Source organism: Zalophus californianus, chromosome 8 (assembly GCF_009762305.2).
Source record: "Zalophus californianus isolate mZalCal1 chromosome 8, mZalCal1.pri.v2, whole genome shotgun sequence".
NCBI lineage: Eukaryota > Metazoa > Chordata > Mammalia > Carnivora > Otariidae > Zalophus > Zalophus californianus.
The window spans coordinates 65,504,841-65,532,451 of NC_045602.1; the positions used below are offsets into that span (position 1 = coordinate 65,504,841).

The 27,611-nt window shown below is 39.1% G+C and overlaps 1 protein-coding gene and 1 long non-coding RNA gene across 6 annotated transcripts in view; one reads left to right on the forward strand and one right to left on the reverse strand.

Moving 5' to 3' along the window:
- EFEMP1 (EGF containing fibulin extracellular matrix protein 1) overlaps window positions 1-11,188 on the forward strand; it is a 59,675-nt gene extending 48,487 nt beyond the window's left edge. For all 3 annotated transcript variants that reach the window (XM_027620735.1, XM_027620733.1, XM_027620734.1), the window contains 5 exons: window positions 62-181; window positions 1,342-1,461; window positions 5,296-5,419; window positions 5,504-5,699; window positions 10,256-11,188. In XM_027620735.1, the coding sequence (XP_027476536.1) occupies window positions 62-181; window positions 1,342-1,461; window positions 5,296-5,419; window positions 5,504-5,699; window positions 10,256-10,417 (722 nt within the window). In that variant the 3' untranslated portion in view covers window positions 10,418-11,188. The remainder of the gene's footprint in view (window positions 1-61; window positions 182-1,341; window positions 1,462-5,295; window positions 5,420-5,503; window positions 5,700-10,255) is intronic.
- The window catches only part of LOC113937063, a 447,938-nt gene that overhangs the window by 231,658 nt on the left and 188,669 nt on the right, over window positions 1-27,611 (reverse strand). The window lies entirely within an intron of this gene.

Consider the following 27,611-nt stretch of genomic DNA (forward strand, 5'->3'; position numbering starts at 1 on the left):
AAAAGAGCAAGGATATGTTTTAAGACATAGATATATAAATATATATAATGTTTCCTCTCAGATATAAATGAATGTGACGCTAGCAATCAATGTGCTCAGCAATGCTACAATATTCTCGGTTCATTCATCTGTCAGTGCAATCAAGGATATGAGCTGAGCAGTGACAGGCTCAACTGTGAAGGTAAAATATTTTCCAATAATTTGTAATAACAGTTCAGTCTGAATAATTGCTGTTGCTTTATCCAATTATGTCTGTTTATGAAAACAAATTTTTAACCATGGGAATTTTATTTTAAAATCCAGTTAATTAAGTTCAATTATAACATTGGCTTTTTAGTATGTTATCAAGAGAAAGGAGAAGGAACAAAATAACTGAAATATTAGATTAAGACTGGGTCTAATAATTAGAAGGAGTGTTCTAGTGTCTTGCTTCCCAAAGTGATCTGATGGCCAGCAGCAATGACACCTCCTTGTCTCTACTTGGGAGAAATACAGATCTCAGGCCCCAGACCAGACCTCTGAGTCAGATGCTGCATTTAACAAGAATCCCAGGTGACTTGTATGCACATTTAAATTTTGAAGAGAGCTAATCACATGTCAGAAACATTAGAATATAGACCAAGAGACCTGTTCTCTAGTCTTTTTCCCACCACTGTGTGATTTGGACACATTTCTTTTTTTTTTTTATGTTATGCATTCAATTTATTTGTAACTTTCCACTGGACACATTTCTTAAGTTGCCTGGGTTTCACTTTCCACATGAGTAAAAAGAGGGCCATTTAATTGGAAGGATGACCTTCAGAGTCCATTGCCCATGCATGTTCCACTGTGCAATTCAGAAGGCATAAGACATCCTGAGGGGAATGCCATTGACACTTGGGGCCTCCCAGCTTTACTTGGGGCCACAAAGGTCATAACCCACCCAAAGAGACCTCATATCATGCCACTATGCTCAAAACCAAAAGGGGCTGGCTCTGGAGAGCTGCCTCTGCCCTTCTGAGCAAACTATAAGGACATCACCATTGAGAAATGCAAAGCATTCTTCCCCTGAATTCCCAATTCATTCAGTCTGCTCAGTCGGTATGGTTAGGTCTGAGATTCACCAAACTCTCAGCAATGATTGAGGTAAACTGATGGTAAGAAAAACTCTTTGTGTGGTGAAGTTCTAGAGGAAATGAGCTGATATTGTAGAATGTTCCCCTGAGCTTCTTACAAAGTATTATATTTCTGTTTTAGAGTTTGCAGCATTTTTACTCTCTTACCTTACCTTTAAAAATATTACCGAAGCAGTGACCTGAAAGTTTTTCAACTCTGTGTCCCTGCTCTTGTCTGATTCAACAGACATTGATGAATGCAGAACCTCAAGCTACCTGTGTCAGTATCAATGTGTCAATGAACCTGGGAAATTCTCGTGTATGTGCCCCCAGGGATACCAAGTGGTGAGAAGTAGAACCTGTCAGGGTGAGTTTATTGTTTTCGTATCTGTTAAGTGTTCATTTTTAACCAGAAAAATAGCAGGGAGAAAGTTACAGGATCCTCTACCATAGACTTTCATTTTTTCCCTCTTGAATAAAATCTGAGCTCTTTTTTCCCTTGTTCATCATGCAATATGCACATCTCATTAAAAGGGTATTATTCAGTTAACACTGACTTTTTTAAAACTTAAAGTAATTGTTTTTCTTTCTTAAGATATAAATAATTTTAATAAAATAATGATATCTCTTCTATATAGCCTACATAATCTCTATGATATACATCTTCTAATCACTTGCCCCAAAAGATTCAATTATTAAAATATTTCGCCATGAGTTTGAGTCTCGAGAATAAACTTAATATGTGGGTTAGGCAAACCTTAAACCAGTCTCATATCCTCTAAAATACCAGGATTATGAATTGGGCAGTAATTTAGGTGCTGATAAAATCAGCCCCATGTGTATTAAAATGTGCTTGAATTCTTCAGCAAAAAAACCCATTGATCCCAAAATAGCTAATATCCTAGGGTCCAGTTTTAAAATAAACTCAGGTGATCTTCATACCTACACACCTCCAATGCTACATGTAGTTTCAAATTTCTTTAACAGGGAAAAGTCTGCTCAGATAGAAACTATAAGTATAGATAATCCTAGAAAAGCTAGTATAGACAAAGTTTACATAAAGTAGTGAAGGAGTGGGGAAAAAATGACTGAACTTGAAGACAGAAAATTTGTTTGAGTCCTAGCTGTACTGCCTTCTCTCTGTACAGTCTTGAACAGATTATCAAACGTCTCCAAGCCTCAGCTTTCTCATTTGGAAAAGGGAGTTGTGAGCATGAAATGAGATGACACACATAAAAATTATTTGTAAACTAAAAAGGCTTACAATCCAAGATGTTTTCATAAAATTTACTTAGCGATGTAAGTGACTAGTAGCAAATCTGTCCGAGATAGTCCTCTTTAATCAGAACTAAGAAAGGACATACAAGGGCAGTAAAATCTTTTAAGAAAGGAAAAAAATCAAGGAAAGGAGACACTAGGGATTTGCAGTCTATATCATGATTTTACAGGAGAATATTAACTCAGAGGAACACCCAGGACCTGGGATTTTATAGGATGCATATGATCATTCAACTAGACTCCAACCACTAAGTATGAGCGTAATCAGAATGCCATTCATTGCACAATGAACACCTTTATACCCCTTTCCAAGTTCCTAGAGGCTCTAATGTTAATTGTGGAAAAACATTGCATTCTGATGGTTTTACTTTCTGAAGCCTGAGACTTTTAACATGAATATTACATGGAGGAAGGAAGATGTTAGCCAGTGGGATATCTTAACCAATTTCCCTAGAGTCCTTCAAATAAATGTCTATGTGTTTTTGATCATAAATGGATTTGGTACTCAGCAAAGGACAGAAGTAAATTGACATACAGTGGAATCTTACCTGCCTACTCTATGTATATGGAAACATATCTGTTACAATTAAAGGTGAAAAATATACTGGAATTGCAAATAAGGGATTCATGAGTGTTATATCTTGAAGATATGCAGCTCCAGAATGTTTGGTTAAGCCAAAACATTTTTTATGAGAGAGACTTAACATTCTTTTAAGGTACAAAGCAATCGGTTTTCTCCATTAAAGTCATCTCTTCCCAACCTCATCTATAGACTAAAGTAAAACCAAAAGAGTATGGATTCTTACCTTGACCCAAAAGGCTTATTTTGAGGATGAAATAACTGTTCTCATTTCCACAACCTTGCAAAAATGAAAACTCTGTTGTGTGTTTGGGTGGGGTGGAGGAGGCCACAGAGGAGACAGACAGAGAAACAGAGACAGAGAGAGAATACATATACACACAGACACACATTCATCAAATATTTTAATACTATTAATAATTCCTGAAAAACATTCTGGAATGATTAAGATATTGATTATGCTAGGCTCTAAGTTAATGGAAGTAATAAATGAAATTATTACATAAAGTTTCCTTTTGCCATTTTTGGTATCCATATAACAAACCAGTCTTAGTTCTCCTTGTAGCTAATAGCATCTTTATTTTTCAGAGAAGTGAAGAATATTGAAAGGACAAGTCAATTATGATTTCTTCCAAGGGATCTAAATTCTTTCTTTAGCCATAGCCAGTCCAAAAGAAGATACTTTGTATAACTGACTCTTGGAAACTCGTGGAAATTTTCCAGTCTCCCCTTGGGTTCCAGATAGCTTTGACCAGTTTGGAAGCTAAAAGAAAATTTTTTACCTCCAAGGACAAGTCATGGAATTATTCTCATTTAGAGGATGTGTAGTGCCTTACAGTGTAAACATGCCTGTCACTACCTGTATGAACTTGAGCCGCTTACTTAACCTTTATTTGTTTTTCCTCCAAGTCAAGTAGAGATAATATCTTTCTCATCTATGTCTACATGATTTGTGTGAAGAGCAACTTAGTTCATTTTAATATTTCTTAAAAGCCAGGTGCCCCTGAGTGCATTAATGCTAGGTGATAAAGGGATATAAAGATGAATACTATAGTCCTGCTCTAATGGGGTTTATAAGCTAATAGAGGGGTTAAGACAAACATGCAGATTTCAGTAATGCAAAGCAGAGAGCAATAAAGCCCCCCCAAAGAACATGGGGTGTGAGAATTCTGATAGGAAAAACAGATTAAACCCCAGCAACTCACCCATTTCTGGCTTGTAGCAGGGATTCAGTAAATTACTTATGGAAGGGGTAAATTAATGAATGAAAGTGTCTGGTTATGAGGCAGAAGGATTCAGAAAAGGCTTATAATGGATAAAATAGAAATCATTATTCAAATGTAAAGGGAGGTAGACATAGCTAGGGATGTGAATATTAATAGAATTTTCATTGTTGTTGTTCTAGTAGTAAATATAATGGCTCTCTAGTGGAAGTGTTCTCTCAGATGTCATCTGGAGGCTCCTAATTCCCAAATCCAAAACCAGTCCTTGTCCAGCCTCGCCTTCTCACAGTACTCTTTTTCTGGGACTCTCTGCCCTTCTGGCTTCCTCACACTGTCTTTTCCTAGCTTGCCTCTCATCACAGCCCCTGCTTTAATTCCCCTTCTTCCACACAGTCTCCAAATAGCTATGCCACCCAAGGTGGAACACATCCAGATAGATTCAGGTTGTATGGGGATCTGGGCTAAGTTTAATGTGCTTTTAGACACAAGGCTGAGTAGGACCTGAGTTCATTGCATTTAATTGAGGACAGATGTAGCTGAGTCATTCCAGACAGATTAGTATGTGTCATTTTATGATATTTTTATCAAGCACCTATTGTTCGTTCATCTGTTGAATTCAAAGCCAAACGTTAGCCATTGACTGTGCTTATATAAAAGTGAAAGACACCAATTCTTGCCCTCAGGGAGATTGTAATTTAGTTAAGAATATAGATATGGCAATAGTAATAATAAAATAAAATGGAACTAAATAAGAGATGGATAATGCACTGGAAGATTAGAAGCAGAATAAATTCTGCCTGGAGGGTTAGAAGGCTGCAGGAAGGAAGAGGCATCTCAGTTTGGCCTTGAAGTGTGCTGGTTAGATGGGATTTTTCCCAGCATTCTAGGCTGGGAAAGCAGCAAGCAAAACGAACGGAGAGGGCATTTGACTGACTCAGGAGCTTCCAAGAAAGGTAAAGCCTAGCGGTGTGGTTTTGGTAAGCAAGGCATGAGGGTGGAGACTTGATGCTCTGGACAGTGGGTTACACTGTCCAGAGGAAGCACAGCACAAGAAGTGAAGCTATGAAGTGTTATATGATTTACTTAGATCGGTAAATTCTTTGACCCTATGTGTTTACAGATATAAATGAGTGTGAGACCACAAATGAATGTCGGGAAGATGAAATGTGTTGGAATTATCATGGCGGCTTCCGTTGTTACCCACGAAATCCTTGTCAAGATCCCTATGTTCTAACATCAGAGAAGTAAGAAAAATCAGAGCTTTTGAAAGTGAGAACCTTCTGGTCTTCCCACGCTAAACTGGGAAATACTTTTGGTTTTTTCTGCAGCCGATGTGTTTGCCCAGTCTCAAGTGCGGTGTGCCGGGAACTTCCCCAGTCTATAGTCTACAAGTACATGAGCATCCGATCCGATAGGTCTGTGCCATCAGACATCTTCCAGATACAGGCCACAACCATTTATGCCAACACCATCAATACTTTTCGGATTAAATCTGGAAATGAAAATGGAGAGTTCTACCTAAGAGTAAGTAGTACCCTGAGGGCAGCTGTAGCTGTTGGGACAGGTGCAAGTTTGCTGGGGTTTTGCAGTATTCACTTGGAAGGAAAGCTAACATTTAAGGAGTTTTTATGTGCAAGCATTGTGTAAGGTCTTCCTGTGTGCATTATCTCATTTAATCCTCTTGGTAACACTGTCAGATAGATACTAAATATTTCATCTCCCTTTTTACAGAACAGTGAGACTCAGATTTAGTAGCTTCTCTAAAGTCACTCAGATACCAAGTTGAAGACTCTAATGGAGTTGTGTGTGACCAGCAGAACACAAGTCAATGCACACATACACACATACTCCAAATAGATACCACCAGTTAGTGATAGTTATTTAATTGTACATAGAAAAAATAATTTCTGGAGAGCTTTTCAAAAACCATAAATTCCTTGTTGTTACATCTGCAAGATTATTTACATTCACACCAAAATTGAAAACTGGAAGTCCGTGAGCAATGACCCCAACCCCCTGCACCAAATGTGCCAGTAGTTGTACCCTTCTTGCAAAATTTAGGCAGATAATGTGAGGTCACCTTTGTGTTTTCCATTTATTTCATGCCTATATGAAATCTTTCTCTGAATTCTGCCATTTCTTTCTTGACGGATATCTTTGCTTCCACGTGCCCCTGCCTCTCTTCCTTTAAACTGGCTCTTCGTACCCCCTCATCCTTCCAAGGGCTTCCAAGCAGATCTCCCTGACTCCAGTGCCTCAGCCTTCCAGGCCCCAGACAACATCTCAGCAAGTTCATTTTAGGTGAAAATTCTGACATATTTTAAATACGGCTCACCACTTCATGTGCAAATGATGGCACCCCACCAAGCCGTTTGCAGGGTTCCGGTAACTGTTTCATGCTAAGTATGTTATTCATCCAGTTACAATTTTCTCAAAACTCCTTTGGGCACTCTTCATTTTTAATCAAATTTTAAAGTCAATATTTCATTTTAAAAACATGAAAAGTAAATTGGGAAATTCATTCTTGTGGTAAAGTTTACAGATTTTTAATGTTTACATGTTTATCCCGTTCTTTGATATATTAAGTTCCCTTCCAACTCCAGAATTATGTGATTCTGCTTCTTTGCCAGTAAATTAGAAATGATTAATTTCTCATGACCAACTTCTGAAGAGAAAAATCCAACCCAAAATTTATTACTGTTCTTTTTTTCTAATAGCTAAGAATAAACTTCTTTAACATTTGATGCTTTAAATTTGAGATATACTAGATATTTGTAAGAAGTTTACTTTAAATGAATTTCACACGGTTCAGATAATACCAATTTAATAATTCTAGTCCAAACAAACAACATTATTTGTAACCCATGGCAATAAAATAAGTTCATCTCAAAATCTTTTTTAAAAATAGTTTTCCACTTTGAACTTTTAGCTATTATTTAAGAAAGTAAAATTTCTAGTAAAATCAACAAACGGTTAAGCAAAGTTCCAGCATGTTATTTTCCTTGCAATAAACATAGCACCATAAAAGTTTTATGATTCATATCAGTGCATTTATCGACTTGATATTTTCAAATATAAATTCTCACAGTGTTTTTCTCAAGTAAAATCTTTTTTTTCCATGAATGATATAAAACATTGGCAATTTTGCTAATCCCAGAGTTAAATATTAAGTTATTTGAAACAAAAACTATTTGAAATAAAAAGTCATTTTAACATTATTTCTTATCACATAATTCAAGAAGTACTTGGATTAAATCCTACAAAATTTTTCTACTGAAAATCCACTTGTGTAGAGAGCATTTGATGTGTAAAAATCAATCATCAGGCCTTAATTAAGCACCCACTGTATGCTCAGCCCCATGCCAGGTGCATGTAATACATAATTCCTTATTTTAAAGAGCTTTAAATATTACGTGTGGCAAAAGTTAACATCTATGAGGGGTGGGAAAGGAGCAATTTATGTTTAATTCCATGGTCCAAGACATCAAAGAATTAATGTTGGCTGGAACAGTTAAAGAATGTTTCTTGATGGTCATGATACTGGACCTGATCTTTGAAGGATCCGTAGAATATAGAATTTTATTTATATTCCTTTTTGGAGAATACTGAGAAAACCCTCTTCCTTAGAAAAGTGGACATACTGTAAAGAAGTAGTACATAAAATTGAAGGTAGAATACCATCCTCCCCATCCATGCCACCCAGTATCTATGGCTTATTGAGCCTATTTTCTTCATAGCCCTTATCACCACTTTGCATAGTAGTCATTGGTCTATGTGTGTGGTCTACAGTGTGGGTGTAAGGAGAGCAGACTTTACCTGTTGGTTCACTCTTCTATACTCAGCACAAGGAATATACCTGGCACCTAGCAGGTGCTCAAAAAATATTTTTAAATGAATGAATTAATTCAACTAGTGCCTTCAAGGTACTACTATTACCTTCAAGCGGCAAGCACCATGCTGGGTCCTGGAGACACAACAGTGAATAAAACTAAGCCAATTCCTGCCCCAGTGGAGCTCATGGTCAAGACACAGAGCAAGTGCTCACAAGTATGCTGAATGTTACAATAGGGAGTTACAAGTGCTCATGAGTGCCTACCAAGTCAACCGCTAAGAAGATAGGAGTGGTCTGGAAGCTTCTGAAAGAAGTGGACTTAAGCTGAAGACTAACAGTTAAAGACTAGAAAATGGAAAGAATAAAAAGCAGTCCAGTTGGTCTGAAAGTCCCAAGTGCTGCCGGTGGAGTGGCTTGAGAGGAGCCTGGTGAGATGAGCAGAGCCTAGATCACAGAATGCCTTAAAGATCATATTAAGGTTTCAGGTAGAGGAGTTGCTATCAGATTTTCATGTTAAAAAATGATGCCTGGCTACACTGCAGAGCCTGGTTTGGAGTGGGACAAGAATAGAAGAGACCAGTTAGTAGTTCAAGAGAATGGGGTACTATGGTGGTAGCAGTGAGTCCAAAAACAGTGGACAGATTTATGAAGATATAGAAAGAACTAGATGACTTGATGAGTCATTTGCTATGGAGAGGTGGAGGGAAAGGAAGCACTAAAGGTAACTTCCAAAAATAAGTTTCTGTCTTGAGCAACAGTAAATGGTGGTGGTGCCATTTATTAAGATAGGGAAGAAGGAGCCAGTGTTGAGAGGAAGGTGAGTTCAGTCTGGACATCCTTTCAGTTTGGACCCTTCTTTTTCAGTAGGTGACCTCACCTCCTTCCCTTCCGAAACCACTGAGGCCAACAGATATGAACTACCTGAACTTCCCACTCACCCCCTACAAATTTAGGTTCATGTGTCCTCCTTTTTACCTTCTCCCTTGAGTTTTCCAAAGATGAGGTTTCACTTCTGTCAATCGAGGCCAGTTCACTACCTGTACTCTTCCTTCCATCTCCTCTAGAATCTTCTTCCATCAAATACCCATCTACCTCCTACATAGTCAGCTTGCCTCCCTATAGATGTTGCCCCCTCTCTCTTCTCCTTCCCACCCAGGGTTCTTAAAACACAGCCTATAAACACAGTCTCTGAATTCTCACTTCCTAGTCACCCTTTTCTATCTTCTGTTCCCATTACCCTACTGAAGTTGCCCTGAAAAAAGCCACCAATGACATCCATACTGCTAACTCTAGGGGGCATTTTTCAGTTCCAGGCTCCTTCAGCCTTGCTTGCTACTCTAATGGATACTGCTAGCCATTCATCTGTTTCCCACTTAATCATCTGTTTCTTCTCAGCTTCCCGCAATGGCTTCTTCTCTGCCCACTCCTTAAATATTGGCCTCTCCCAGCTCCAGTGTTATCACATATACATTCTCTCCCTTGGTTTAAATATCCACCCATTGAAGTGACTGCTAAATCCTAATCCACTGTCTCTACCCCTGCTTTCCTCTGGCATTCAGATTCACACATCTACTAACCTGCCCCTCAACTCCTCTTCCTCTACTCTCCAGCACCCATCACATTCTTCATCAAAATCAAACTGCATCCAGTTCTCCTGAACATACTTCTTTATAAAACTTGCAATTATCTTTGGTGACTCTCCTCAGACATTCAAAAGCCTCCCCTCAATGCTTCAAGGTTCCTTCTCTTTTTCCTTGTATTTTTCACTTTTATGTATCTTCACACATATCCTACATAACCTCATGTATCTTAGCATTTGCTATGTTCTATTGAAGTTAACTATTTACATGTCTCTTCACCTACTAGAATGTAAACAAATGCATAATGCTAAGAAGGGAAAGGTGATAACTTTGTTTACCAGTTCAAAAATTATCAGATTCTCACCTGAACTACAGTCTCTGTAAAGGCTGGTACAACTCAGTAAAAGTGAAAAGAAACATTAACAGAGAGGGATGAACAGAAAACACAGAACTATCAAAAAAGCAGGTCCCTGTAACTTGGAACTAATGACTATGTGTGGACAAGGGGAAAAGAACCAAGAAAGGTTGAAACCAAAAAGGAATTAAGTAGTGAGTTTTATCCTATCCTCAAAATTCTTCCCCTAATTCTTATAGGACTAGATATACTCACAATAGAAACTCCAATTCAAAAATTATTCTCTCCCTCCCTCTTTTTTCTTTTATTTTAGCAAACAAGTCCTGTAAGTGCAATGCTTGTGCTGGTGAAGTCGCTATCAGGACCAAGAGAATATATCGTGGACCTGGAGATGCTAACAGTCAACAGTATAGGAACCTTCCGCACAAGCTCAGTGTTAAGATTGACAATAATAGTGGGGCCATTTTCATTTTAGTCTTTTGAAAGAGTCCACAATAGGCATTTAAATCAGCCAAAGAATACTGATACCATAAAGCACTATTTTATTTATAGACGTATCTAGTACATCTACATCTATATGCTGTACACTCACCAATAATTCAAACAATTACACCATGGTATAAAGTGGGCATTTAATCTGTAAAGATTCAAAGTTTGTCTTTATTACTTTATGTAAATTAGACATTAATCCACTAAACTGGTCTTCTTCAAGAGAGCTAAGCATACTCTATTCAATGAAACTTGGATTCTTTCCTGTAAAAGTGGGACAAAGCAATGATTATTTTCTGTGGTGCTTAAGGAAACTTACTACAGCTCCACTGACAGTCTCATAAGGAGGCAACCATCATAACATTGAACAGCATGCAAGTTCAAGAATGAATTTTTTAAATGCTTTGTAAGAAAATGGAAAAAGTCAATAAAGATATATTTCTTTAGAAAATGAAGATCTACCATATTTGCATTGGTTTTATTTTCAATATCAGTCTAAACACAGATTATTGTATAGTATGCTGGTTTCTGTTGAATATTTTAAATTTTGTCAGAAATTTTTTATTATGAATGTAAACAGAAAAGTAAGCAAAATTCTCAGTGAATAAGTTATCCACAGAATAATTATTATATTGAGAAATCTACAGAGAGGGATGAGAAAACATATTCTTTTAAAACTATATTGGAATTGACCTGAAGAAGCAAATTCGGTGTATTCATCAATTCAAGCTGCTATAATAAAATGCTATAGACTGGATGACTTATAAATGACAGAAATTTATTTCTCACAGCCTGGAGACTGGAAGTCTAAGATCGAAGTGCCAGCATGGTCACGTTCTGGTGAGAGCTGTCCTCTGGGTTGCAGACTCGTATCTTCACATGGTAGAAAGAGAGTGAGAGAGTTCTTTTGGGGTCCCTTTTATAAGAGCACTAATCTCATTCATGAGGGCTCCACCCTTATGACCTAATTACCTCTCAAAGGCCTCAAGTCATAATGCTATCACATTGGAAGTTAGGATTTCAACATTTGGGGAGGACACAAACATTCAATCTTTAACACTTGGTAAATGTAAGAACACCCCTGAATTCAGGTCTTCCACAAGATGTAGAACAAAATGAAGAAAAGGGATTGTACTGAGGAAGCTTTAGTTTCTGAATAAAATTAAAACTCTAAAACTTCACTTATAACTAAAATTTCTCATCTTTATATCTGATGCTCACAGAGGAAGAAAATGAGAACAGTTCTTATTCTTGGCATCCATAGTGACTGTGAACTAAAGCAAATTGCCCTCCCTCTGAATTCAGAGAAAAGGTTTTATGTTTTATTTGTTTAAAGTATAACTGCTTCACTTTGATGTATCATATTTTTAAATAAAAATAAATATTCTTGGGGCGCCTGGGTGGCTCAGTCGTTAAGCATCTGCCTTCGGCTCAGGTCATGATCCCAGGGTCCTGGGATCGAGTCCCACATCGGGCTCCCTGCTCCGCAGGAAGCCTGCTTCTCCCCCTCCCACTCCCCCTGCTTGTGTTCCTGCTCTCGCTGTCTCTCTCTCTGTCAAATAAATAAATAAAATCTTTTAAAAAAAATAAATAAATAAAAATATTCTTTTAAAGGATCACTCTATCTTTGAAGGTTTTTTTAAGTGCAACGAGTGACAGTCAATATAATTTTGTCTAGGAAAAAATTAGTTATAGATTCTACAGCAAGAACAACCATTTGATTTTTTTCTAATAGATAATCTAGGAGATGAGGAAACAAAAAGACTGCTAAAATCATGCCACAAGAATGTGTGCAGCCAATTTTCTCTTACATCCAGTTTCAAAGCACGTATGAATAACCTCTGACACTCAGGCAACCTCGACCCGGAAACAGGTGTTTCTCAAACTGTTGACTAAATGTGCAGTAATTGTCAAAAAGAAAGTTCACCAAGAAATCAAGAAACAAAACACAAACTTCTTGTGTGAACAGGGAATGGGCTTTTGTTATAGGGGCATAGAAACAGTGATGAGAGAACAGCTCTAACCAAGAGCCATATAAGGAAGCAGAATAAACAGCCAGCCACAACACAGCAGGACTGTTGAGTGTGTTCCTGTCACTCCATCCACATGATTACTTGCAGTCCAGATAAATTAAGGCTTGATCTAAACTTTTCTGTTTTTAATCAGTCTATTGGTTTTTCTACATATAGACACAGTTCTCAAGTCAGTGATGGGAATGGTGAAAGTTTAAAAAGAAAGTCTAAGACCTCTTCCAACAGATTTTTCACTCTTAAATAAGAAGGCAGTGTCTTATCTATAACTCTGGAGACGATTACAGAAGAAACAGAAATTTCTCTGAAATATTTATATATAAGCCCTGGCCCTCCACCCCCACCTCTAAGCATACATATATTATTATATAATTACATATTATTATATAACTATATGCTATATATTATAGAATAATATATTTTATGTTATATGTAAATATATAAATTATTTCTGTATTATATAATTAATATATAAAACATGTTATATAATGATTTATAAACTGCATTTTTATAATTATATATCTATATATGTGACATATAGAAATCATTAACTGCAGGGGCGCCTATGTGAGGTAGTTGGTTAAGCGTCCAACTCTTGGTTTCAGCTCAGGTCATGATCTCAGGGTTGTGAAATCGAGTCCCATGTTGGGCTCCGTGCTCAGTGTGGAGTCTGCTTAAGACTGCCCCTCCCTCTCCCTCCGCCCCTCCTCCCTCCCTAAAATAAATAAATGAATCATAAAAGAGAAAGAAAAGAAAAGAAACCAAAAGAAACCATTAACTATAGGTGAGATGGCTGCCCTTTCATTCCAAAGCCTAGCTCTATTCACAAATCATAGACAGATGGAAAGGGTTGATATAGTGAAATGTCACTGGTGTGATTCCTTTTTTATTAATCGTAAAATATACAATACAATTCATTTTAAAATGTACAACTAAGTGGCATTTAGTACATTACAATGTTATACAAATATCAACACTATCTAGTCCCGTACCCATTATAAACCCCATATCCATTAGCAGTAATGCCTCATTCCCCAACCCACAAACTCTGGTAGCAGTTACCACTAATCTAGTTTCTGTCTCTGGATTTGCCTATTCTGGACCTTTCATATAAATAGAATCATACAATAGGTACCCTTTTGTGTCTGGCTTCTTTCACTTAGCATGGTATTTTCAAATTTCAGCCATATTGTAGCATGTATCAGTACTTTGTTCCTTTTTATGACTGAATAATATTCCATAGTGTAGACATATCACACTTTATCCATTTGATGCTGGCAGGCCGGGTCCAAGGAACCAGGAGGGGGTCCACAGGACAAGCCAAGAGGGTCTTTGGCTTTGTGAAGGATGGAAATCAAATGTGAACCAGCAAGGAGTGAAAGCAGAGCTTACTGAAGACATAGAGAGAGCAGACACAGATGGAGTGTCTGGGAGACTCAGAAAGGAAAGGAGGGAGTCTGGTCTTTGCTTGGGGTTTAGAGGTCTTCATTGAGGATTGTGATTTGGTATATGTGTCCTCTCAGGCATCCAGGAACCAGTTAGAACAAAGACAAGGACCGAGGTGTTATTTCTTGGAAGCAGGGGGTCATGGCATCAAGATGTCTAGCTCCAATGGTGGTCTGGAATATGCATATGATGGCTTCATTTGGTCATTCTCACTCGGTCCTTCTTTAGATGTTATCTATTCTAAAGGAATCATTAACTGCTTGTTCCTTAAAAGGAGGACATACACTATTTGCATTCTGTGGCATGTGTAAAGTGGGGGTGCAGGTCCTAGCAAGAATAAAAGTGGGAAAAGGAGCAAAAAGCAGATTTTTATGGAGTCCTTCAGTTTCCCTGTCTCACACTCATCAGTTGATGGACATAAGTTGATATGTTGTTTCCACCTGCAATTCCTTTTTGTCTTACCTACAAAAAGGAAGCAGATTCCTAGATGATTCATCCACTAGTTTCATGGCCTAAATCACCCATTTTTAGTTTCATCTTTAACTAATAAAAAATAGCAAGTGAAAAAATATATTATTCATTCACAGAAGCAAAATTCTGGAAAGAGCTTTGGAAAGCTAACACATGAGTTCCCTTACAGGTACAACCATCCTTAGTAAGCTTAAAAATCTCCTGTTCTCTTTTTAATGTAATTTGAAATTCAAAATAAACATCTTCACTAAAAACAAACCAAAGCAGTAAGACAAAGACCTGCTTTGTTTTCGAACTACACATGACTCCCTCTTCCCCCTCTCTATGAGAATCACTGATTTAAACCAGCTCCCATAGATGTTACAAGACAAATTCATCTCAGAATCATTATTCAGCAGCAAACATTTATTAAGCAACTTTTATAGTAATCCCTTCCAACATTTAAGAGTGTGATGTAGAGTAAAAGAATCAGTTCTAACATTAACCACTTGTGAGACTTAGCTTTTGGGACCCTTGCTTTATCTATAAAACTGAGATATTGAAACAAGGAGCTTTTCCAGTTTTAACAACTGTAACTAATCCCTACGCCTAGGCTGCATTGAGAGATAAGGTAGCTCAATTTGCCAAATTTTTTAAAGCATCTGAGCATTCCTTGTATGCAGTGGCTATTGGGAAGCATTGAACATTGGTAGAAGAGAAAATGCATAGTGCCTTCCCCAAAATAGGTCTTCACACTGTGGGTTCATTATTGGGACCAAGGACCAATTTAGCTATAAATTTTTAAATTAAAATTCAAAATTTTTTTTTTGCTATTCAATCTGTTAAATTATTCATGTTTTTGCTCCTTTTCACTGATACTGACATATAAATACTCATGTTAAATTAAAAGTCGTTTGACCAATGAAAAAAGTCCAGCCATGGGTTCCCACACTTCCAAACATGCTTCCAGGGAAATATGTACATTCTTAGTAAGTCTCAGTAATGAGGCCACAACTAGTCATTTTCATCACTTCACCATTCTGTTACCATACCTGGGCTCAGAGACTTCCATGCTCTCTAACTGGACAGTTCCATTCTGACAGTGATTAGGAAAGGCCTCTTGGTTATTAAGACTGCTCCAAAAAAGAAAAAGTTCCCTTGTAGCTGCCAAATTTCCCTCTTAAATGGTTTCATTAACAACTTGCAATCTCCACCCCCTCCAAACATAAAATCTCTTATTACATGCACTTCTTTTTAATAATAATGATAATAATAAACAATAACAGGATTCTAAATTTAGATGCCACTTAGTCAGGTCATCTTATTTTTTAGACTTGCTCAAGGTCACAGTTAAGCAACAGCGCTGTGCCTAGAATGCAGGTCTTCTGATCTAGATTAAGCTCATTTCATTGGCCGTACTCCAAATTTCAACACCAACAAGCAATCCCTTTCTTTCCTGCAAAGCATCCACCCCAAATCGTGGACCAGCTTTGCTGACTGCCATGACCAGTTGTCACCACTGCTGTTACATGCAATTGTGTTGAAATAACACAGATACCAACCTGATTCTGATTTACTTTCTTAAACTTTAGCTGATTTGTTCTTTTTAAAAACTCCAGAGAGGCAGAAGTCATCGTGTTACACAAAATACTCCTAAACTCTAGAAATTCAAAGTCAAGAACCAATCATGTAGACCTTACTATACTGGAGAGGACAGCAATTCCCAAAAGATAAAGTCTATTACTAAAGATCCAGATGTAGCTCTCTGCATGGGGGAGCTTTGAGAGCAACAGTGGTGAAGAGGGAATGAGGTTAACACTCTCCTGGTTCAGAAGCTGGGCCAAAAAGCTTACAGAGTCCTTCCTTCCATAGGATTAGTATAAAGTAAGGGGCTAGTGTAAAGATTACTGCCATTCCTTGACATTGGTTAATATTTATTAGGTGATTTCTGAAGGAACAATGAACATCATCACCCAGAATAAGATAAGATGCCTCATTTTATTAACAACTCAGTCCTCAGTGGGGCTAAACATATTCTTTCACAATATGTTTAAGTAAAAATGGCAAAAACAAGTAGGGCTTTTAAAATTGTAATTTAAAAATATAAATATTGAAGGGTAGAAATCAGTTAGAAACCAATTCCCACATCTAATATAGTAATCTCTACCATTTTGCCTCTACAAGGGAGATGTTTTAGTGAATCCAAATGATGGAAATAGAAAGATTGTTCAGTATCCTAAGGCCACCTGAACACAGCCCAGTGGGATTATTATTTTTGGGGAAGCTTCACAAATACAAGTTTATTGTTGAATCCTGTTTCCATGACGCCAAGCAGTTGCTTATGTTTTGAATAGCCGTGTATGCTTCTAACTTTCTAACTCTTCTTTTAAAATATAGAACAGCTGCTGGTCTGCTCATATGGTATGCATAAGAAGCCCACAAGGGACGAAAACTTCCATTAATATGTCGAATTATTTTTAACAGACTTATATTTCTATCCCGAATCATCATCTCAGAAAGATGGCACATTTCCATCCTCCCAGCTGGGGGGAGCACCTGCGAAATACAAACCCAAACTGTGACACATCTGGTACCAAAAAACCAATCTTGTTTCATCTGGTCAGCAGACTAAAATATCAAGATTGTTGAATAGAAACAAGGCAAAAAGTTAACTGCCTCTTATATGTAGTCAACACAGATGTCTAGTTAATCTGTTTATATTGTAAGCGCATGTGTATGTTAACGGAGTACAGACCCCTTTAATAAGCCAGAGTCAGAATACAAACGCAAGAGAATTTTAAAGACCTGAATGCAATAATTCAATTCTTTCTTATCTTCCCATAGAAACTAAATTAGTTTCTGCAGAATCTCAGCATTATTTTTAATAGATGCATGTAACACAAATAAATAATTTTGTTGAGTTTTCTTGGTATCTCCAAATTGTTTATTTCCTTTAAAAACTGTAGTCCATGTTTTTGTATTTTAATATTTAGATTACATTTAAATGGTAAATTACTTGCCTGTGACTTAAACCAGGTGTCTTGGATTGTGTTGCCCCAAAAGCAGACCCTGACACAAGAAACAAGTGTGGGTAGTTTGAGAGGTTAACTCAGAAAGAACAGGCAAGGAAGTGGGGAAAATGAGTCAGGGAGAGGAGAGATGCCAATAAATGAGTTAATGAGGAGATCACTAATGTGGGCAACTGGTATGCATTTCCTCTAGGGAGCCTCTGAGAAATCCTGTGGAACTCACCTCAAAAGCATCCCACCAAAAGCTTCCTAGGCTGGGCCATTTATCCACCAACTTCCAACTCTGTTGTGGAGGTTGACGCCAGGGGCACAAACACCACGCCCACTTATAACTGCCTGCTCAAGGGGGAGCCCCTTAGCCCTGGAGAAAGCCCTCAGGCAGATGTGAAGACAGAGGCTTGATGTTGGATGCTATCAGTGAGCTAGAAATTTCTACTGTAGCCTCAGTAAACTCAAGTGGCTGAAGGGAATTGGAGGAGGCATGAAAATCTGCTGACCGAGGTCAGCTCATTGTGTGATGAGTCTGACACGCGAAGTACATGTAACTGGCCTAATGGCTTCAAATCACGTAAACCTCTTCTCTGAATTTTTCTGATGGTCTCCATCTTTTTTTCCTTTCATATTCTCTCTCTTCTTCTACTCTAGTTTTCTTCTCCTCCAAGTATCACAAATTAGGGACCAACCACATCCAAGACACATGGTTCTGAATTAGATGCAAAGACACATAAGATATCATGTAAAGTGCTATCATATAGCCTATGAGATTCCAAAGCACATCACAAGTCCAATTACAGACTATTGTATAAAATTGGTTGCCCTAACTCTCTGAATGGAAAAGCGACCACTTTCTGGAAGGTATGACGTGTGAAGTGAATTCGAGGTGATATTCAGGAAGATAGACAGCGGGGAAGGGGGCCTCTGTCAGCCACTACTGGAAAATGATAGAGCCACAGAGCAAAAAATCGGAACTTTTAGAAGTTGGCTCTGCTGAGGGATGTCGCTCCAGTGGCTAAGTGGGGGGTTAGAACCCTCTCTGGGACAGTGTGGTCTCAGGACCCTTGGGGTCACAGAAAGACAGGGGGTGCCTCAGTGCGGCAGAGCTCCCAGGTATCAGAGCAGGGAAGCCAGCTGCAGAGACGGAGCCGAGGAGTGGGCTCTCAGCTCGGGGTTGCCATAAACCGTGATCCACAGGACAGTCGGGCCACTGCTCCTCCAGCAGAGACCCAACAAGCGGCAGATCCAAGGAGACTCCTCTTCCTTCCCCGGGAGGAGCAGCACAGGAGTACACCGCAAGAATCTGCTGGGTTTGGAGACTCCACACAGGGTCGTGTGTCAGAGATAGAAACGCTCAGTCACAGGCCGGGTGAGCACAGAGTGTGGCTGGAGACCGGGGAGATGGGAGTGACTGATTGCTTTTCTCTGGGGGCTCACTGGGGAGTGGGGCCCCTGAGTTCTCAGCTCCTCCGGGCGGAGATTGGGAGGCCACCATTTTCACTCTTGTCCTCCAAAGCTGTATGGAAAGCTTGCAGGGAACAAAAGCTCCCCAGAGCAAACCCCAGCGGATTACTTAGTCTGGACCCGGCAAGGACGGGGCAATTCCGCCTCCGGCAAAGACATTTGGAAACCACGGCAACAGGCCCCTCCCCCAGAAGATCATCAAGAACAGCCAGCCAAGACCAAGTTTACCGATCAATGAGAACGGCAGAACTCCAGCATTAGGGGACTACTGCACATAGAATTCATGGCTTTTTTCCCATGATTCCTTAGTCTTTCAAAGTTATTTTTTTTAACTTTTGTTTTTGAATTTTTCTTTTTCCCTTTTTCAACCAACATCTTATCAATCCCTTTTTTTAATCTTTATTATTTTTCATTTTTATAGTCATATTCTATCCCTTCATAGTAGTTGCCCTTATTTTTGGTATGTATATATAAATTGTTCTCTCTTTAAAATTTTGGGATACAGGGCAGAGCAAGATGGTGGAGGAGTAGGAGACCTGGATTTTGTCTGGTCTCTGGAATTCAGCTGGATAGGGATCAAACCATTCTGAACACCTAGGAACTCAACAGGAGATCAAAGAAAAGAATAGCAACAACTCTCTGAACAGAAAAACGACCACTTTCTGGAAGGTAGGATGTGTGAAGAAGTTAATCCGAGGTGACATTCAGGAGGATACACAGCGGGGGAGAGGGCCTCCATCAGCCGCTTCTGGCAAGTGGTAGAGTGCCGGAGCACAAAATCGGAACTTTTAGAACTCTGCTCCACTGAGCGATGTCACTTCAGTGGCTAAGCGGGGTTGGAACCCTTGGTGGGACAGTGTGGTCTCAGGACCCTCGGAGTCACAGAAAGACAGGGGGTGCCTGAGTGCGGCAGAGCTCCTGGGTATCAGAGTGGGGAAGCCGGCTGCAGAGACGGAGCTGAGGCGCGGGCTCTCAGCTCGGGGTTGCCATAAACTGTGATTGGCGACACAGTCAGGCCACTGCTCCTCCAGCAGGGACCAAACAAATGTCAGATCTGGGGAGACGCCCCTTCCTCCCCCGGGAGGAGCAGCGCAGGAGAGCACTGCAGGGATCTGCTGGGTTTGGAGACTCTACATGGGGTCGGGTGCCAGAGATAGAAACAGTCACAGGCCGGGTGAGCATGAAGTGCGGCTGGAGACCAGGGAGACAGGAGGGATTGATTTTCTCTGGGGGCGCACTGAGGAGCAGGGCCCCAATTTCTCAGCTCCTCCAGGGCAGAGATTGGGAGGCCGCCATTTTCACTCTCGTCCTCCAAAGCTGTACGGAAAGCTCATAGGGAACAAAAGCTCCCGAAAGCAAAACCGAGCAGATTACTTAGGCCGGACCAGGCAAGGGCGGGGCAATTCCGCCTCCTGCAAAGACATTTGGAAACCACGGCAACAGGCCCCTCCCCCAGAAGATCCGCAACAACAGTTAGCCAAGACCAAGTTTACCAATCAATGAGAACTGCAGAACTTCAGCGCTAGGGGAATACTGCACATAGAATCCATGGCTTTTTTACCATGATTCCTTAGTCTTTCAAAGTTAATTTTTTTAACTGTCTTTTTTGTGTGAATTTTTCTTTTTCCCTTTTTCAACCAACATCTTCTCAATCCTTTTTAAAAAAACATTTTTATTTTTCATTTTAGAGTCATATTGTATCCCTTCATAGAAGTTACCCTTATTGGATGTTGTAAACCTGTTAGCCTTTTGTTCTCTCATTCATCTATTCTCCTCTGGACAAAATGACAAGACGAAAGAAATCACCTCAGCAAAAAGAACAAGAGGTAGTACCGTCAGCCAGGGACCTACTCAATACGGACATTAGTACGATGTCGGACCTAGAGTTCAGAATCATGACTTTAAAGATACTAGCTGGGCTTGAAAAAAGCGTGGAAGTTATTAGAGAAACCCTTTCTGGAGAAATAAAAGAACTAAAATCTAACCAAATCGAAATCAAAAAGGCTATTGATGAGGTGCAATCAAAAATGGGGGCACTAAATGCTAGGATAAATGAGGCAGAAGAGAGAATCAGCGATATAGAAGATCAAATGATGGAAAATAAAGAGGCTGAGAAAAAGAGAGAGAAACAACTACAGGATCACGAGGGCAGAATTCGAGAGATAAGTGATACGATAAGACGAAACAACATTAGAATAATTGGGATCCCAGAAGAAGAAGAGAGAGAGAGAGGGGCAGAAGGTATATTGGAGCAAATTATAGCAGAGAACTTCCCTAATGTGAGGAAGGAAACAGGCATTAAAATCCAGGAGGCACAGAGAACCCCTCTCAAAATCAATAAAAATAGGTCAACACCCCGACATCTAATAGTAAAACTTACGAGTCTCAGAGACAAAGAGAAAATCCTGAAAGCAGCTCGGGAGAAGAGATATGTAACCTACAATGGTAGAAACATTAGATTGGCAACAGACCTATCCACAGAGACCTGGCAGGCCAGAAAGGACTGGCAAGATATCTTCAGAGCACTAAACGAGAAAAATATGCAGCCAAGAATACTATATCCAGCTAGGCTGTCATTGAAAATAGAAGGAGAGATAAAAAGCTTCCAGAACAAACAAAAACTAAAGGAATTTGCAAACACGAAACCAGCCCTCCAAGAAATATTGAGAGGGGTCCTCTAAGCAAAGAGAGAACCTAAAAACAGCAAAGAGCAGAAACGAACACAGACAACAGACAGTTAACAGTCACCTTACAGGTAATACAATGGCACTAAATTCATACCTTTCAATAGTTACCCTGAATGTAAATGGGCTAAATGCCCCAATCAAAAGACACAGGCTATCAGATTGGATTAAAAAACAAGACCCATCAATATGCTGTCTGCAAGAGACTCATTTTACACCCAAAGACACCCCCAGATTGAAAGTGAGGGGGTGGAAAACCATTTACCATGCTAATGGACGCCAAAAGAAAGCTGGGGTGGCAATCCTTATATCAGACAAACTAGATTTTAAAACAAAGACTGTAATAAGAGATGAGGAAGGACACTATATCCTACTTAAAGGGTCTATCCAACAAGAAGATCTAACAATTGTAAATATCTATGCCCCGAACATGGGAGCAGCCAATTATATAAGGCGATTAATAACAAAAGCAAAGAAACACATTGACAACAATACAATAATAGTGGGGGACTTTAACACCCCCCTGACTGAAATGGACAGATCATCTAAGCAAAAGATCAACAAGGAAATAAAGACTTTAAATGACACACTGGACCAAATGGACTTCACAGACATATTCAGAACATTCCATCCCAAAGCAACGGAATACACATTCTTCTCTAGTGCCCATGGAACATTCTCCAGAATTGATCACATCCTAGGTCACAAATCAGGTCTCAATCGGTACCAAAAGATTGGGATCATTCCCTGCATATTTTCAGACCACAATGCTTTGAAACTAGAACTCAACCACAAGAGGAAAGTCGGAAAGAACTCAAATACATGGAGGCTAAAGAGCATCCTACTAAAGAATGAATGGGTCAACCAAGAAATTAAAGAAGAATTAAAAAAATTCATGGAAACCAATGAAAATGAAAACACAACTGTTCAAAATCTTTGGGATACAGCAAAGGCAGTCCTGAGAGGAAAGTATATAGCAATACAAGCCTTTCTCAAGAAACAAGAAAGGTCTCAAATACACAACCTAACCCTACACCTAAAGGAGCTGGAGAAAGAACAGCAAAGAAAGCCTAAACCCAGCAGGAGAAGAGAAATCATAAAGATCAGAGCAGAAATCAATGAACTAGAAACCAAAAGAACAGTAGAACAGATCAACGAAACTAGGAGCTGGTTCTTTGAAAGAATTAACAAGATAGATAAACCCCTGGCCAGACTGATCAAAAAGAAAAGAGAAATGACCCAAATCAACAAAATCATGAATGAAAGAGGAGAGATCACAACCAACACCAAAGAAATACAAACAATTATAAGAACATATTATGAGCAACTCTATGCCAGCAAATTAGATAACCTGGAAGAAATGGGTGCATTCCTAGAGATGTATCAACTACCAAAATTGAACCAGGAAGAAATAGAAAACCTGAACAGACCTATAACCACTAAGGAAATTGAAACAGTCATCAAAAATCTCCCAAGAAACAAAAGCCCAGGGCCAGATGGCTTCCCAGGGGAATTCTATCAGACCTTTCAAGAAGAATTAATACCTATTCTCCTGAAACTGTTCCAAAAAATAGAAATGGAAGGGAAACTTCCAAACTCATTTTATGAGGCCAGCATTACCTTGATCCCAAAACCAGACAAAGACCCCATCAAAAAAGAGAATTACAGACCAATATCCTCGATGAACATGGATGCAAAAATTCTCACCAAAATACTAGCCAATAGGATCCAACAGTACATTAAAAGGATTATTCACCATGACCAAGTGGGATTTATCCCTGGGCTGCAAGGCTGGTTCAACATCCGCAAATCAATCAACGTGATACAATACATTAACAAAAGAAAGAACAAGAATCATATGATCCTCTCAATAGATGCAGAAAAAGCATTTGACAAAGTACAACATCCTTTCTTGATCAAAACTCTTCAGAGTATAGGGATAGAGGGTACATACCTCAATATCATAAAAGCCATCTACGAAAAACCTACAGCGAATATCATTCTCAATGGGGAAAGGCTGAGAGCTTTTCCCCTAAGGTCAGGAACGCGGCAGGGATGTCCACTCTCACCACTGCTATTCAACATAGTATTAGAAGTCCTAGCCACAGCAATCAGACAACAAAAAGAAATCAAAGGCATCCAAATCGGCAAAGAGGAAGTCAAACTCTCACTCTTTGCAGATGATATGATACTGTATGTGGAAAACCCAAAAGACTCCACCCCAAAACTGCTAGAACTCATACAGGAATTCAGTAAAGTAGCAGGCTATAAAATCAATGCACAGAAATCAGTGGCATTCCTATACACCAACAACAAGACAGAAGAGAGACAAATCAAGGAGTCTATCCCATTTACAATTGCACCCAAAACGATTAGATACCTAGGAATAAATCTAACCAAAGAGGCAAAGGATCTGTACTCAGAAAACTATAAAATACTCAGGAAAGAAATTGAAGAAGACACAAAGAAATGGAAAAACGTTCCATGCTCATGGATTGGGAGAATCAACATTGTGAAGATGTCAATGCTACCTAGAGCAATCTACACATTCAATGCAATCCCCATCAAAATACCATCCACTTTTTTCAAAGAAATGGAACAAATAATCCTAAAGTTTGTATGGAACCAGAAGAGACCCAGAATAGCCAGAGGAATACTGAAAAAGAAAAGCAAAGCTGGCGGCATCACAATTCCGGACTTCCAGCTCTATTACAAAGCTGTCATCATCAAGACAGTATGGTACTGGCACAAAAACAGACCCATAGATCAATGGAACAGAATAGAGAGCCCAGAAATGGACCCTCAACTTTATGGTCAACTTATTTTTGACAAAGCAGGAAAGAATGTCCAATGGCAAAAAGACAGTCTCTTCAACAAATGGTGTTGGGAAAATTGGACAGCCACATGCAGAAGAATGAAACTGGACCATTTCCTTACACCACACACAAAAATAGACTCCAAATGGTTGAAAGACCTAAACGTGAGACAGGAGTCCATCCAAATCCTAAAGGAGAACACAGGTAGCAACCTTTTCGACCTTAGCCGCAGCAACTTCTTCCTAGAAACATCGCCAAAGGCACGGGAAGCCAGGGCAAAAATGAACTATTGGAATTTCATCAAGATAAAAAGCTTTTGCACAGCAAAAGAAACAGTCCACAAAACCAAAAGACAACCGACAGAATGGGAGAAAATATTTGCAAATGACATATCAGATAAAGGGCTAGTATCCAAAATCTATAAAGAACTTATCAAACTCAACACCCAAAGAACAAATAATCCAATCAAGAAATGGGCAGAAGACATGAACAGACATTTCTCCAAAGAAGACATCCAAATGGCCAACAGGCACATGAAAAAGTGCTCAACATCGCTTGGCATCAGGGAAATCCAAATCAAAACCTCAATGAGATACCACCTCACACCCGTCAGAATGGCTAAAATTAACAAGTCAGGGAACGACAGATGTTGGCGGGGATGTGGAGAAAGGGGAACCCTCCTACACTGTTGGTGGGAATGCAAGCTGGTGCAACCCCTCTGGAAAACAGTATGGAGGTTCCTCAAACAGTTGAAATTAGAGCTACCGTTCGATCCAGCAATTGCACTACTGGGTATTTACCACAAAGATACAAATGTAGGGACCCGAAGGGGTACGTGTACCCCAATGTTTATAGCAGCAATGTCCACCATAGCCAAACTGTGGAAAGAGCCAAGATGCCCATCGACAGATGAATGGATAAAGAAGATGTGGTATATATACACAATGGAATATTATGCAGCCATCAAAAGGAATGAGATCTTGCCATTTGCAACGACGTGGATGGAACTGGAGGGTGTTATGCTGAGTGAAATAAGTCAATCAGAGAAAGACATGTATCACATGACCTCACTGATATGAGGAATTCTTAATCTCAGGAAACAACTGAGTGTTACTGGAGTGGTTGGGGGTGGGAGGGATGGGGTGGCTGGGTGATAGATATTGGGGAGGGTATGTGCTACGGTGAGCACTGTGAATTGTGCAAGACTGTTGAATCACAGATCTGTACTTCTGAAACAAATAATGCAACATATTTTAAGAAAAAAGAAAAAGAAGAAGATAACAGGAGAGGAAGAAAAGGGGAATATGTCAGAGGGGGAGACGAACCGTGAGAGATGATGGACTCTGAAAAACAAACTGAGGGTTCTAGAGGGGAGGGGGGTAGGGGGATGGGTTAGCCTGGTGATGGGTATTGAGGAGGGCACGTTCTGCATGGAGCACTGGGTGTTATGAACAAACAATGAATCATGGAACACTGCACCAAAAACTAATGATGTAATATATGGTGATTAACATAACAATAAAAAATTAAAAAAAAAAAAAAAAAAAAAAAAAAGAAGTTACCCTTATTTTTGGCATATATATATATATATATATATATATAAATTGTTCTCTCTTTAAAATTTTGAGATACAGTTTCTTCTAACAGATCAAAATACACCCTAAATCTCTAGTGTATGGCTTTGTTCTAGTCGCCTGCCTGATCACATGCTTTCCCTTTTTTTTTTAATCCTCTTCTTTCTTTTTTCAAACAACTTATCTTATCAATTACTTTTATAAAATTTTTTATAATTTTCATCTTTACACTCATATTCCATCCCTTCATCGTATCAACCTTTATTTTTCTACATATATAAGTTTTCCTTTCTTTAAAATTTTGGGAGGCACTTTCTTCTAACAGACCAAAATACGCCCAAAATCTAGTGTGTGGCACTGATCTTATGCACCAGCCTGATCATATTTGATCATATTCTGTTTTTTTTTTTTTGTTTGGTTCTGATTTGTTTGTTTTTATCTTTATCTTTTTCTTTTTTTCTCTCTCTCTTTCCCTTTCATTTCCCCTGGTTTCAGGTCTTTTCTGATTGTTTAGAGTATATTTGATGGGGACGTTGTTAACCTGTTAGCATTTTGTTCTCTCATTCATCTATTCTCCTCTGGACAAAATGATGAGACGAAAAAAATCACCTCAACAAAAAGAACAAGAGGTAGTACCGTCTGCCAGGGACCTACTCAAAATGGACATTAGCATGATGTCGGACCTAGAGTTCAGAATCATGATTTTAAAGATACTAGCTGGGCTCGAAAAAGCATGGAAGTTATTAGAGAAACCCTTTCTGGAGAAATAAAAGGACTAAAATCTAACCAAGTCGAAATCAAAAAGGCTACTAATGAGGTGCAATAAAAAATGGGGGCCTAACTGCTAGGATAAATGAGGTAAAGGAGAGAATTAGTGATATAGAAGACCAAATGATGGAAAATAAAGAAGCTGAGAAAAAGAGAGATAAACTGCTACTGGATCACGAGGGCAGAATTCGAGAGAGAGGTGATACCATAAGATGAAACAACATTAGAATAATTGGGATCCCAGAAGAATAAGAAAGAGAGAGAGGGGCAGAACGTATATTGGAGCAAATTATAACAGAGAACTTCCCTAATGTGGGGAAGGAAACAGGCACCAAAATCCAGGAGGCACAGAGAACCCCTCTCAAAATCAATAAAAATAGGTCAACACCCCAACATCTACTAGTAAAACTTACGAGTCTCAGAGACAGGGAGAAAATCCTGAAAGCAGCTCGGGAGAAGAGATCTGTAAGCTACAATGGTAGAAACATTAGATTGGCAACAGACCTATCCACAGAGACCTGGCAAGCCAGAAAGGACTGCCATGATATATTCAGAGCACTAAACAAGAAAAATATGGAGCCAAGAATACTATATCCAGCTAGGCTCTCATTGAAAATAGAAGGAGAGATAGAAATCTTCCAGGACAAACAAAAACTAAAGGAATTTGCAAACACGAAACCAGCCCTCCAAGAAATATTGAAAGGGGTCCTCTAAGCAAAGAGAGAGCCTAAAAACAGCATAGACCAGAAGGGAACACAGACAATATACAATAACAGTCACCTTACAGGCAATACAATGGCACTAAATTCATATCTTTCCATAGTTACCCTAATGTAAATGGGCTAAATGCCCCAATAAAAGACAGACTATCAGATTGGATTAAAAAACAAGACCCATTGATATGCTGTCTGAAAGAGACTCATTT